The sequence below is a fragment of the Megalobrama amblycephala genome, linkage group LG2, assembly GCF_018812025.1.
Source record: "Megalobrama amblycephala isolate DHTTF-2021 linkage group LG2, ASM1881202v1, whole genome shotgun sequence".
Lineage (NCBI taxonomy): Eukaryota > Metazoa > Chordata > Actinopteri > Cypriniformes > Xenocyprididae > Megalobrama > Megalobrama amblycephala.
Genome location: NC_063045.1, coordinates 24,819,661 through 24,835,123, shown reverse-complemented (window position 1 = coordinate 24,835,123; position 15,463 = coordinate 24,819,661). Strand labels below are relative to the sequence as shown.

General features: G+C 38.5%; 1 protein-coding gene across 1 annotated transcript; it reads right to left on the bottom strand.

The window, feature by feature from the left end:
• Positions 1–1,174: 1,174 nt before the first annotated feature.
• Positions 1,175–13,432, bottom strand: gtpbp2b (GTP binding protein 2b). Its single transcript, XM_048167709.1, has 12 exons — positions 13,032–13,432; positions 12,398–12,424; positions 12,091–12,275; positions 11,363–11,468; positions 8,573–8,770; positions 8,243–8,417; positions 7,476–7,695; positions 7,092–7,227; positions 6,951–7,009; positions 4,174–4,345; positions 3,913–4,077; positions 1,175–2,694 (listed from the first exon to the last, which is right to left on the bottom strand). The coding sequence occupies exons 1-12, from the start codon at positions 13,215–13,217 to the stop codon at positions 2,506–2,508; spliced, it is 1,818 nt and encodes a 605-aa protein (XP_048023666.1). The 5' UTR covers positions 13,218–13,432; the 3' UTR covers positions 1,175–2,505.
• Between the last annotated feature and the right edge of the window lie 2,031 nt (positions 13,433–15,463).

The following is a 15,463-nucleotide window of genomic DNA, read 5'->3' as shown; positions in this document are numbered from 1 at the left end:
TCAACCCCATTCACTGCCATTATAAAGCTTGGAAGAGCCAGGATATTTTATAATATAATTACGACTGTGTTCATCTGAAAGAAGATATTCATATACACCTAGGATGGTTTGAGGTTAAAGCTGCAGTCCGCAACTTTTTTTGGTTAAAAATTGTCCAAAATCAATTTTTGAGCAAGTACATAACCAGCCAGTGTTGAAAACGATCTCATTATCTTAGCTCGATTCACAACAGTACGCTTGTAATAATGTTTTATAATAAGAGCGACATGGTGGATTTCCAGGGAAATTCGAGCATGCAGCAGTTCCTCTGTGCGTCATTACGTCACGTCCGTAAACAGAAAGGAAGGAGTCCAGGTTAGTCAGTTTTATCATGTGAGGACGCTGCTGGTAGCGGATCATTTATAGCCTTTTCTCACAGCAGCTGAAATAATTAAACTTATCATTTTGATGGCGGATTGTAATCCAGAAAGGTCCAAATGACAATCATTAATGACAACTGGAGATTCACCCGTAGCCAAAAAGCAAAACACTCTGGACTGTGGAGTGGCTACAGAAATTGAAATCTACAGGTAACGCTAACATACACTAAATACACAGTCACGCAATGCTGATGTTGTTAACATTAACAATTTGAGAGCAAAGTATAACAGTAATAATAATTTGCACGGTTTGGCATGATCCGAGTTAAGCGATTGTTAGATTTAATCATCATTGGCAGCGTGATTTATTGTAGGCCTAATACTTTTCCCCTCAGTTGGTCAGAACAAAAGTGGCAGACATGTTACTTGTTCAGATGATATTTTCCAGTGAAAATTCTTATATTGGTCATACTTTCAAGACGTAGAATCTGTGATTCTGAAGTACAGTATCCACACCGGTGCGGTGACTGACAGCAAACATTAGATTCATCCACGCTGACGAGCTGTGCCGAGGTACAACGCACGTACAGATAACTGTTCCTCATATGACTGCAATTACAGGTTTGAAACAAGAGATGGCGACAAAGAGGAAAAATCGCGGACAGCAGCTTTAGGTAAATCATGGGATAATTTTCATTTGTAGGATTTCATTTCTATCCCTTTAAGTTTGTTACAACCTTGTTTTCATTTGAAACTCTGATTACAGCTAGCTTCATACTGTAAGATAATGGCCACAATTCTTTCATTCAAGACCATTTTTGGGAATCATTCAATATTTTAATTGGGCAAAATTGTCAGACTTTGATCACTTAATGTAACATATGTTCACCAATGTTTACAAATTGCCTTTCCAACAAAATTTTAGTCTCCAACAAAGTTCTGGCAGTGTCCAACATTTTGCCACATCATTACAACAGCTCTTACAAGCAGGCAACAGGACAACTGGAACCAAACTCTGCACTACAATATTGTACACTTTGACAAGCAACAACCATAAAGGACCATAAAAATCATAGTGTGAGCTCAGATTAAAGCCCAGAGTATACTTGGGTTTTATTCGTAAACTATTATGAAATTTACATCATGTGCACTGTATGCGCACAGCCTGATTTTTCTGTGTAGCACAGGGGTGGATCCGTGAAGTTTGGGCTGCAATATCATGGCATTCCCTACTGTGCTTGACGGGTGCATCACTGCCGAGGATTACTGGACCTAATGGTTCGAACATTGTACCCTGAAGGGGGTGGCATGTGTTAGCATGATAATGCACCAAAACACACAGCAAGACTTGTGACAGAATTGTTTGAATGAACATGAAAGTGAAGCTGAACACCTTCCATGGCCTGTGCACAGTCAACAGATCAAAATATTTTTGAGCTAGGGTTTTTTTGAGGGGGTTAATAGATACCTGACAAAATCTAGTTTAAAAAAGTACAACATTTTTATTTGGTCAGAACAAAAAATAGCGCACACTCTGCCAGTGCGTTCCCATCAAAACTGAATTATACTTTGGGTTTAAGGTCTACACTAAGATTCTTGCTTCCAACCTTTCTGTGTAAATCTTTGTTTAAAAAAAAGAATCCAATTCAAAGTGTGCACCAGATTTGCTGTACGTATGTAATACTACAGAGGATCCTGAAGAAGTAATACTACTGCTGACAAAACTAATTTTCCGATGTTACGATTGTTCTCCCATCTATAAAGCAGTCTGCAGACAGGAGTTTTTCCTGCAGAAATCTGCTCCAGATACCAAACCTTGTGACTTGAAATCCCACATGCTTCACTCAAGGTCAGCCAGCTTTAATGTAAGGTGTGCGAAAATAGGAGAGGGTTCCAAGCACCATTACACCCAGCAGACATAAACTCTAATCATTAAATCACTGTACCACAACCCTCCAAATGTCACAGGAACCGAGAGCATTTACACACAGGCAAATCTGCAATTAATATAGGCAAATCTACAATCTGAGTGGAAATGAAAGGTGCATGATAAAACTAGGGGATGCAAACTCAAGGCAAGGACAGGAAGTGACTGCATCTGCAATCAAATGTCCTCTTTTGACTTATGGTCTCACTCCCGCCATGTCTAACTATGGTTCTGGTTGCGGTTCTGATCAGGCACGTGGTTCTGGGTGGAGGGTAGGAGGTGCGTCACGTGTCCAATGCCTTTGGTCACCCCCTCTCTAAAGAGCAGTTTGGCTCCCACGCGCAAGTATTCGGGGTGCTTCAAGAATCTGAAACACACTACGGCTCTCTCTCCTGTCCGCAGCTCCTCCTAGAGGACAAATACACACATATACATGTGATGATATGCAAACACTCTTCAGAACACTGTTTGTGTTCCACAGAAGAACTAAAGTCAACTATTGTAAAGACATGATTCTTTTAACTCAGGGATGAGCAACATCGGTCCTGGAGTGGCCTGCAAGGTTAGCAAAAAAAAAGGTAATGCCTGTTTTTTTTTAATGGATATCAATAGAGGCTTCACTACACTGAATAAACTTCTCATTCTTTTCTATTGTATCCGCAAACATACCCCCTTTCCACCAGCACGAACCGGGTGCTAGTTCAGAGCTAGTGCTAGGGCCAGTTCGGAGTTGGTTCAACTGACGAGCCTTCTAAGAACCGGTTTGTCTTTCCACAGGCTAGAGAGCCAGCACAGAGCCAGGTCTTACATCACTGTATACGTCTCATATTTCACAGCAAAGCTAGCACTGCAGTGCCAAACACAAACACACCAGGCTTGTTCGAGATGCGTCGGCTTCTCGCAGATCGATCGGCGCATGACATCAAAGCACCGCGAGAACGATCCAAAAGCAAGAGTCGTATGCTCTTCAAACACTCCCGCGGATCCACGGCATCTACCGAATCGGTCTGCGCTGCTCCGATGCATCTCGAACAAGCCTTCTATCAACAATCGCGGATGTTTCACTACTGTTGCTGCTCATGGCTTTGCGAACCTACATCGGCATCCAAACACGGCTCGCCTTTGTATATAGACGGCGATTACAATCGAGCTGCTATTTCAAAAATGGCGGTCACAAGTTTCTTGTTGGTCACGGTAACCCCGCCCCCAGCCCCTGACGCAAGCGGTTCTTACTTCTAGCCCAGCAATGTTTTGGTGCTACTTACGAACTACTTTTCCTGGTTCGGAGCTGGTGCTTTGTGTGTCGAAAGACAAAGAACTGATTTGAAATTAGGCTCTGGCTCCGAACCAGCACTCAAACTGCCTTGGTGGAAAAGGGGTAACAGTGATTGACTGTCGCGAAATTCAGTGACGTCAAGGCTGTAATGTAATTGGTTATCAAGGCACACATGATCCAAGTCAGCCGTTATGCTTTCTCTAATGGTAGAGCCACAGACCCTCATATCTCCCAAAAATAACACCATCTCTGCTAAGGCTACAGGCAGGTGAGTTTTTCATCAGGGTTGGAGCTAAACTTGACCAAAGTTGCCCATCCCTGCTTTAATATCAGAAAGCAAAAATCCACACCTTCCCAAGGAGGCACTCCACAGTGGCTGTCTGCCTCACGTTCCCCACATGCACTGTGACCTGGAAACCACGGCGGAAAGTCTTGGCGTGGAACAGGAGGACAATGGCGGCCTCAAACTGCCAGCAAATTGTAGGGTTCATTTTAGGACTCACCATGACCATACCCTAAAAACACAAAAACTCATTAAAAAAGAAAGTAAGAAAGACATTATAAAAATATGGCTATGTAAAGTCTTTTCTCCTATTGCTCTCATTTGAGACCTTTCGCAGTAAAGAGCGATCGAAGTTCCCAAGCGCAAGCGTGGCAGCCTGTCCGGCTCTCAGCACGCGGCAGCCAGAGCGATTCCTGTGAATACTGCACACCTTCAACCTCAGGAACCTCCCATCATCGGTGGGACCCACAACCAGTCGGTCTCCTTCACGACACACACCACTGCGTGTGAATGGAAAGTCAATTATCAACTAGAAAAGGAAAGTTGGTCAAAACAAATTGAATATTGATTGGTTTGAAAAAGCCTCGAAGTGTGAAGGTTATATGGACCTTAAGCTGCAGTCACATTGGCCATGGTTTGTCAGATTTTTGATAATGAAATCCAGTAATTTCAATAGGAATCCATGCGATCTGGGATTTCAGGGTGAAAGATTTCTACATGCAACATATTTAAGTTGGTCACAAGGATTTGCTGCATCGACCAACAGAAAGCTGCTTGGTTTGAAAGTGACTTATCTGTGATCTGTGCTTCACACATCACTACATTATTGACAATAGGCAATGGACCTTTTTTGCTGCAAAACTGTGCAAATGTGATCACACCATTATGTAGTTTGAATACTATGGGAAGAGAGATTCAATATTTACTGATTATAGATTTGAAATTTAAAGCTCTGTTGTGGCTTGGGTGTTCTGGAAGATTGCTTGAGTACGGTGGCCCAGTAGTGCACAACACAACGAAATTAAAAAAAGCAAACATAAGTTCACAACACAACGGAATAAAGCCACAACACAACGAAATCTAGCCACAACACAACAAAATAAAGCCACAACACAACGGAAATGCTCCCGACTACTAGGGGGCTCTCAGAGCTCGGTATTGTTAGTATTCCTTGCCAATGTTTTATAGAGTCGGCAGTGATATGAATACCACGATTAGTTTCAACAGTATATAACCACTGTATATCGACATGAAATATTAATTCAAAATCACTTGAGTGCACAATAGCTTCATATTTATACCTGTGAATGATTTGACGCGCTACCACTGTGAATGATGAAGGGAACGTCTGACAATTCCACCTAGTGGTTAAAACGTATAATTTGTATTCATTAAAATTACTTTTAACATTTAAAAACAGACATGTTCAAATTACAAAGCTTGTCAGTCTTACCAACAGGAAGTAACAAGCTTTGGAATTTGAACATGTCTGTTTTTAAATGTTAAACAAAGTCATTGTAATGAATACAAATTATACGATTTAACCACTTGGTGGAATTGTCAGACGTTCTCTTCATCCGTGGTAGCGCGTCAAATCATTCACAGGTATAAATATGAAGCGATTGTGCACTCAAGTGATTTTGAATTAATATTTCATGTCGATATACAACGTTTACATACTTAAAACTAATCATGGAATTGATATCTTTGTAAGACTGTCGACTTTATAGAACAGTGGCAAGGAATACTAATATTAACGAGCTCTGAGAGCCCCCTAGTGGTTGGGAGCATTTCCGTTGTGTTGTGGCTTGTTTCCGTTGTGTTGTGGCTTTATTTCGTTGTGTTGTAGCTTGTTTCCATTGTGTTGTGGCTTTATTCCGTTGTGTTGTGGCTTTATTTCGTTGTGTTGTGGCTTGTTTCCGTTGTGTTGTGGACTACTGGGCCACCGTACTTGAGTGATGTTAAGTGGGTGAAAAGTAATAGCTACAATACTAAAACATTGTTAAGTAGCAGGTAGTAGTAAAGGCCCCGGTATACTTCAAACAAAGTTCTTTTTCGTTCTTCTTTTAGGGGTAAAACGAAGTTCGAAATTCATGACCAGCGATATACTGTAAACGAAAGTCTGACACCGCCCACACTGCTGAGAGCGACGGTTAGATGAATATGTAAATATGTGCCGTGCATTTTCTTCTCAGTAACAAAATAAACACAACAAAAATGAGAAAACAGTAAGCATTTATTATAGAAAGCATAAGAAAAGCGTCTGATCATAACAACATGGGTATGTTAGCACAAGCTCTGCAAATTAGCACTCCAGTCACGTCACGTCTTCATATAGCACTTTATTCAATAGATTGCTTAAAATCAAGCAGCTTTACAGTATCAAACATGAAAAACAGTGATAGTGCCTCATTTTTTTACAAGCACAACTACATTTTGTACTATAAAACGGCTATCCAATGTGTTCATGTTTTCACCCACGGAGGTCTTACCTCAACAAACTCAAACACACGAAATGAATCAAAGACGCGTCCCATGCGAGTTAAGGCGGAGTTAAGCCTCAGAGCACACCTGCTATTACGTTATCATCACGGACCAATGGTAGTACGAAGGTGTTTTGCAACTGAAGTGAACTTTTCCTGAAAGTTCGCTTTGGCAAGCCGTTTCGAACTTCCAAAAAGAACACAAAACAAACTTCGTTTTGGCCTGATTTTGTTCGAAATGACGTCACATCAGTTCATTCTTCTATTTCGTTTGAAGTATACCGGGGCCTTTAGGTAGTTGTTTTGAGTGGTTGCTAGGGTGTTGCTATGGTGTTCATTTCCATTTTGCATATTTTGACAACAAGCGAGCGAATTCAATGAATGAGCTCCGATGGGCGCATAGGAATCAAACAGATGGAACGCAGTAGAATTTTTACTAAAATACACATTTTAAAACACAGTTGCTTCAAAGGGTGCTTAGGGTGCTTTGCTAGGTGCTTTGGAGTGGTTGCTAGGGTGGTGCTAGGGTTTAATAAGTTGTTGCTAGTGCATTGTTAAGTGGTTGCTCCACAGTAATTAAAAAGACAGACAGACAAGATTGACACAACAGATGTGGACTGACCTGTACAGTGTTCCACCAACCACTGTCCCTACGTCAGGAACACTGTAAATCTCATCCACCTGTAAGAACACATCAATTTGATATTAAAGTGACATCTAGAAATAAGACAACATATGCATGTTGGTTAGAGTGTGAGTGTACCTGGAACTCCGTGAGCTGCTGCATGAGCTCCTCTTGCTCTTTGCTGTTGCTCAGAGGAGGAAGAATGTTGAAAAAGACCTTCAAAAGGTCCAGATTCTCCCCAGATACACTGGAGAGGGTGAAGATGGGCGTCACACTGTGAGGAGAGAGACACACCATTACACACACACATATACAAACTAGTGTGTTGAACAACTGTCAGCAGTAGGGTAGTTTGTAAGGTACTAATTTTTACATATTTAAATCTTAAAGGTACAACACCAAAAACAGCCTGTTTAACTGAAAGGCTCAGAAAGAAGGTTAAAGTGGTCAGGAAAAAATAGACTACGTTTATAAGTGCAATAAAGCCATATAATAACCTCTCTCTTCTCATACACAAAATACCTGGAGGATTGTGCGAACTGCTGTGCAGCAGTGACAGCATCATCAGGGTTGGCCACCACCATGGGGACCTTGTTGCAACCGGGCTGTTTGAGCACTCTCTCCAGCTGACGGACCGTTTTCTCCACTGTGCTTTTTCCACAGAGGTCCACTTTACTCACAACGATGAATATGGGCACCTTCAGCGCCATCGCCAAACCCAGGTGCTCCCTGGTTGTGCCAGCTGAGAGAATTTTAAAGAATGAGAATAATGTTGTGACACAAAATTTGTTCAAAGTACAGCTGGTTGATGTGGGTGGTTTCGGGGTGGTTTAATGATTTATAATTTGATGTAAAAAAATCTAAAAGTATCAAAGTTTCCACAAAAAAAAGAAATGTTTCTTAAGCAGCAAATCAGCATTTTAGAATGATTTCTGAAGGATCATGTGACACTGAAGACTGGAGTAATTTAGATTTGCATCACAGGAATATTACATTTCAATTTTTACACTGTATTTTTGATCATATAGGCTACAGTAAATGCAGTCTTAAGAAACTTCTTTAAAGAACTTTACAAAAACTTTTCAACAGTGGTGTACATATTTGATTAAAAACTATATTTTATAATAAAAAACTATATTTTATAATAAAAAACTATATTTTATAATAAATATTAAATTATAATACTGAATTTATTGCAAATATAATTCGCCCAATTTTAATGGTTTTTAACTTTTAATGGCTTATTCATTAAATCTTTTTTAAATCAATATAAGTATATAAATACTAACCAATGCCAGTATTGGCTCCCACCACCAGCATGGCAAAGTCTGGACAGTAGCTTGTCAAGCCAAATATGGTGGTCTTCAAGTACTTATAATGACCAGCGAGATCAATAAATGTGATCATCTTAGAAGAGCTCTCACAAATCTCCTCTGCTGTACGGGAGTCACTGTAGTTTACGACCTAAAAGATTATTATTACAATTATTTCTCAAACCAACATACAGTACATATACGCTAGCAAGTAGGATGTTGTTGGTTTAAATCCCAGTTAAAGCTCTATTGAAAAAATGCACCAGAAATGAAAATATACTTGTGCGTTTTAAATATTTGTCTCACCTCTCCTTTGCTGTTGAAGCCAAGGATCTCAAAACTGATGCTGGACGTGCGTCCGGTTTGAATCTCATGCAGATGTCTAAAGAGGTTGAGTCTTGCCCTACCACGTCCGTTATCCAGCTCGCCTTGTGTCAACACCCCCAGCAGAGTTGACTTCCCTGAGTCCACGTTACCCAGAACAGCCACACGAAGATCCAGGAACTACACACAACAATTTGATAACGCAGAATACATTATTAGAGGCCGTTTACACGACACCGTTTTCAAATAAAAACTGAAAACTTTTTATGCATTTTGGCAGTTCATTTAAACGACAACAGCATGCAAACTGTTGAAAACAGGGTGCAAGTTTTTAAAAAAGATTCAGTTTTCGTCTCTGTGTAAAATACAAAAACGTGTGAGAATGGTGAAAGACACAATGGATTATGTTGATTTTGGACTCATTTCAATCGGGAGCATCCTCTGTAAGTAGTGCCATTTTCTACGATCTATGCATGTTTCATGAAGTTATAAGCGAAACAGTCACATGAAAACTACATTTTATTTTAGTTAGTTCCTGTGTTTCTGTGTTATCTGTCGCAACTCCGTGAGGAATATCAACCTGTGATCAACGCATTGGATTATGTTGATTTTGGACTCATTTTAATCGTGAGAATCTACTGTAAATAATGATGTGCACAATCAATGATTTTTCACAATTGCAACATGTTTCATGAAGTTACGAACAAAAACGTGACATAAATGCCTCATCTGTATGTTATTTACATATGGGTATGCATAGTTTCACGTACAAAAACTCGCTCACGTTTAGTCAAAGCCCAAAACAATTATGCTTGTTGTATTCTACTCCATGAGACAATTCAAATGACATATGACACATGATTATCTGAGCTGTATGATGTTTTTGACAAAAGTATTTAATAAATTATGAAAACATTTTTTTTTTTTTTTTATCAGCAAATAACTCATCACTACTTAGGAGTTAATCGAATTTGCTACATTAGATTGTAAAGTCCAGACACTAAACTTTCAAATGACACCTATTTTGTGTTGATCAAGGTAGTAGTTTTGAAAAATATAATTATAAATTTTTTTGTAGCTAGGTGGCGCCTGAAAGAGGTACACTCCGGTTTAGAGAAACTACTCAGCACTCGTTAAGAGTTTATCAAAAAAAGCTGAGTTTCTAAGCTTTAAAATGATTAGTAATTTGATTATGAATTTTTTCAAGGGTGGTGGTGTACCGCCGGTGGTACACTTCGGGTTTAAAGGGTTAACTAAAATGAACTATCAATGAGCAATATATTTTTATAGCATTTATTAGCCTAATGTTAGTGTATACAAATGTTTAAGTTCATGTTAGTTCACAGTGCATTAACTAATGTTAACATCTTATAAATAACCACTGGTATGATTGTAAAGCACTGCGGTGTACAGTAGTATGAAAGAAAGTGCTATAATATAAATGCCTCATTCATTCATGTATTCATTCAACTATATAAGTAAATGTTGAGATTAACATAAGTTAAAAATTAATAAATGCTGTAGAAGTATTGCTATATGTGTTGTTCATGTTAAAGGGTTAGTTCACCCAAAAATGAAATTTATGTCATTAATTACTCACCCTCAAGTTGTTCCACACCCGTAAGACCTTCGTTAATCTTCGGAACACAAATTAAGAAGAAATCCGATGGCTCAGTGAGGCCTGCATCGCCAGCAATAACACTCCCTTTTTCAATGCCCAGAAAGCTACTAAAAACATATTTAAAACAGTTCATGTGACTACAGTGGTTCAACTTTAATATTATAAAGCAACGAGAATACTTTTTGTGTGCCAAAAAATAACAAAATAGCGACTTTATTCCACAATGTATTCGCCAGTGATGGGCGATTTCAAAACACTGCTTCATGAAGCGTCAAGGCTTTACAGATCATTTGTTTCGAATCAGTGGTTCAGAGTGCCAAAATCCCATGATTTCAGTAAACAAGGCTTCGTTACAGCATAAGTATTCTGAAACTTCAATAGTTCACGTGACTTTGGCAGTTTGATACGCGCTCCGAACCACTGATTTGAAACAAAAGATTCGTAAAGCTTTGAAGCTTCATGAAGAGTATTTTGAAATTGCCCATCACTAGGTATTGTTGAATAAAGTCGTTATTTTGTTTTTTTGGTGCACAAAAAATATTCTCGTCGCTTTATAATATTAAGGTTGAACCACTGTAGTCACATGAACTGTTTTAAATATGTTTTTAGTAGCTTTCTGGGCATTGAAAAAGGGAGTGTTATTGCTGGCAATGGAGGCCTCACTGAGCAATCAGTTTTTATCAAAAATATCTTAATTTGTGTTCCAAAGATGAACGAAGATCTTACAGGTGTGGAACGACATGAGGGTGAGTAATTAGTGACAGAATTTTCATTTTTGGGTGAACTAACCCTTTAAGTAATGTAGTTAACTAATGATAACAAATGAAACCTTAATTGTAAAGTGTTACCATGTTGTTTGAAAATGATAAATTTTTTATTTTAATATTTTTTAGTAGAAAAAAATGTAAATCTTTAGTACATTTTTTTTTTAGTATTTTATAATAAATAATAAAAGATTATTTTATTCCAATAAGTTATTTATCTATTGATTTATTATCTAAAATTTAAAACATTTCATAAAATTTTATTCAGGAATTTCAGGTCATTGTATGTGCGAGCTACATTTTTGAAACGTCATATGACTAAAATTACAACAAACACAATTCATAATGGAAATTAAATGGAAACTATTTGAGGCATCACAAGCTAACCTGCTGGTCATCTGGAACTTTCCTCACAAGAACTTCTGCGATTTTCCGTCGAGCTCTGTCGCAGTCCACCTCCCTCTCTCTCAGGAGTGTGATATCAGCTCCAACCCTGCGCAGAGTCACAACACGCTTATAAGCCTTTTCTTACACATTGACATTAAAGAATTAAGAGGCCATATTATGCATTTTAACAAAGTCTTGATTTTGTTTTTGGGGTCTACTAGAATAGGTTTACTTGCTTGAATGTTCAACACATTACTTTTCCACATATTTGACATTGTTGCAGCACTCTATGAAACCCCTGCTTCTGAAAATGCAGTGTTCTCTGTCATTCTTTGTTATCAACAACAATAAAGTGCATTAAATATTTCATTACGTCAGGGTAATATTTTATTTGTTTACCTGCATGTCATGAGGCCATTAACCTAATATAATCTAATTACAAGACACTTCATTTTTTGGAATCTGATACCAAAATCCAGATTACATGTAATCAGTTACTACCCAGCATTGCGTGTTCGTTCCCCGAAGAAAAATCAAGACTTCAATGGAGACGTTTCAGGGAGTTCAGAAACAGTGAGCACTGATATAGAGAATAACTCCACTTGGAGTGACTTTGTAACTTTGCAGACCACTGTCATGCTCAAACTGCAACATTACACACTAAAGAAAGTTGTAAAAAAGCATAATAGCTCATTTTTAACTAATTGGATGACAAATTGAACACATACTTTTCGGCCATTCTGCGAAGAGTCTTAAGCGATGCTTTCATATCTTCTTCTGTAAGTCCAACCAGCAGACCATTATCCTCCACCCCAATCTGATACACCGCCTCCCCCCGGCCCTCCTGCAGTCGCCATTTCAACTGCGTGGCCAAGTGTTCAAAGCGATACTGCGTGGGGTTTACCAGCTTCAACTGGGTGAAAAAAGACAGGATGAATATGCTGTATTGGATGAACTGGGATGATATAAATCAACACAATTACAAGTTGAACTTCAATTTCACTTAATCAGATTGTGACTGTAGGGTTTGTGTACCTTGTATTCAATGTTTCCCTCTTCAGCCTAAAAACATGAAGATATTTTGGGGGGAAAAATATTCAAGTAAATAAAATTTTAAATACATTATTGCAAAAATAAGTCCTAAAAACAAAATTCTGAAATGAATAATAAATGCATAAAATGTATTTATTTGGCACTGCATTAACGTAAAAAGCGTTTTATAACTATTATCTAACATAATGTAAATATCTGTTCTCGCCTTAAAAAATGTAACGTTACATTTTGGACTGTGAATTCTCTGTGAAGGTCTTAGCCTTCTCTAACAAACTAAAATCATACAATTGTTAGTATTACTGCAGTAAATTAGTATTCACTAGCCTAACTGTCACCAAAAAGAAAACAAAATGTAAAAGAAAAAAAACCCCTGAAAACTTCTTAATTTATTATGATTTTACAGTAGCATAACTGTACGATATTTTGGCGAAAGTTGTGCATTTAAAATATCAGTATTTCGCGAGCAGCATAACACATTGTTGCTGTTATAAATATCCTAATTAAGTATAATGTAGAAAAGGGACTGTTATACACGAAATTCTATTGTGTTTATTGATATACACAGTATCATCTCCGCTGGCTAATGGTTAGCATCCGCGAACATATACCTACTTACCTCCGGTGGTAGAAACGGCGGAGGCTCGTTGGCCTTCTTGCCCCTCCGTCGCTTCCCTCTTTTGCCTCTTCTCGTTCGGGATTTCTTCTTTGGTGCGTTTTCTTTCCCGCATTCAGCTGAATTCTGCGGGCTGCTCGGTTTCGCTGCAGACTTGATGCTGCAATGGTTTGCAACCTGCACATCCATAGCTCGCTCGCATATAAGGGAGATTTAAAAGGCTACAGTTATAAATTAAAATTGCAATATATGTATCTTTAAAAATGCGTTTCTCTGCTATAAACAGATGCAATGCATTTCCTTTCATTGAAGTTATTTACTATTGCACTGGGATACGCGGTCTGGGAGCCATGACCGCAGCTACATCTTCCTCAGTAAAATCCCGCCTCCAATACTCGTCAACCATTCGTCATCCACCACCTATTTAATCTGACAAGCACAAACTATCTGTCAGTCTATGTATCTACTTTCTTTCTTTTTCTTTCTTTCTTTCTTTCTTTCTTTCTTTCTTTCTTTCTTTCTTTCTAACCGTCTGTCTATCTGGGAATCTGACAGTATATAGGAATTTTATATTATCTATCTATCTATCTATCTATCTATCTATCTATCTATCTATCTATCTATCTATCTATCTATCTGTCTATCTATCTATCTATCTGTCTGTCTGTCTGTCTGTCTATCTATCGGTCTGTCTGTCTGTCTGTCTGTCTATCTATCTATCTATCTATCTATCTATCTATCTATCTATCTATCTATCTATCTATCGGTCTGTCTGTCTGTCTATCTATCTATCTGTCTGTCTATCTATCTATCTATCTATCTATCTATCTATCTATCTATCTATCATCTATCTATCTATCTGTCTGTCTGTCTGTCTGTCTATCTATCTGTCTGTCTGTCTGTCTGTCTGTCTGTCTATCTATCGGTCTGTCTGTCTATCTATCTGTCTATCTATCGGTCTGTCTGTCTGTCTGTCTATCTATCTATCAGTCTGTCTGTCTATCTATCTATCTATCTATCGGTCTGTCTGTCTATCTATCTATCAGTCTGTCTGTCTATCTATCTATCTATCTATCTATCGGTCTGTCTGTCTATCTATCTGTCTGTCTGTCTGTCTGTCTATCTATCGGTCTGTCGGTCTGTCTATCTATCTGTCTATCGGTCTGTCGGTCTGTCTGTCTATCTATCTATCTATCTATCTATCTATCTATCTGTCTGTATGTCTGTCTGTCTGTCTGTCTATCGGTCTGTCGGTCTGTCTATCTATCTGTCTATCTATCGGTCTGTCTGTCTGTCTGTCGGTCTGTCTATCTATCTATCTATCTATCTATCTATCTATCTATCTATCGGTCTGTCTGTCTATCTAAATTCAAATTCAAATTCAAAATTGCTTTATTGGCATGACTGTAAATAATACAATATTGCCAAAGCATACATAAAACAATAATAAAAACATCTGTATAATAGAAGAAAATAATATCAAATATTATAATGCTATCAAATATTACAACATAACTTAAAGTTAAATTAACAGTGTAAACACAATAGAACATGTCTGAACATTTGTTACCACAGTGGTTAAACAAATATATACACACACACGTACGGAGGGTCACTGTGGTGGACGGTAGGGAAACACACTGAGGTCAGACACACATTCCATACATTCACCTGCTGTCTCTCAGGCTGTGGCACATCCACACGTATCTCGCAGCCAGTGCTGCTGTCGGTCCCTCTGCTAATATTACAGTTTTTCTCAGTCGCTTTGGTGCATTTCTCACATCACTATTTACATTTGCACAACAGTTAATGCAGTTCTCAAAACAATTAGTACAAACTGCAAAACCTAGTTACACATTACTGTATTTAGTGAGGTAACTGAGTACAAGACACTGAATATGTATGTTTCACATTTTTACTGCATATGCTCTTTGCAATTCTAATTTGTTCACAGCATTGTGCAAAAGAAAAAATACACCCTTATTTGCAACAAACATAAACTCCCTTTGGGTAGAGCTGTGCACAACTGTAAACAATATTGCAGTACATATGGCAAATCTTTACTGTAACACTACTGTACACTACAATACACTAAATGTGTGATGCAGTAAAGCTGTACGTCTAAATGTAAAATGTACAGTGACAAGTTCTAGTCCCACAGCAAGCTTCATGTATGATACGATGACAGTAGTGCAGTGCAGATTGTTTAGTGCTGAATTACTGTCCATTTATACACACCTGTTCTCCCGACGAAATGTTTGAATAATTGAATTTACAGTGGTTCTCCCAACATTTGGCTGCACCCTTCGACCGGCCTCAGCCATTGTGAGGCCGTGATTGACAACATGATCCACAATTGTAGCCCTGATTTCATCAGGGATCTGCCTATGTACTTGGCCTCTTCTTCCTCTTCCTCCCCGCACCCTCACCCCTCT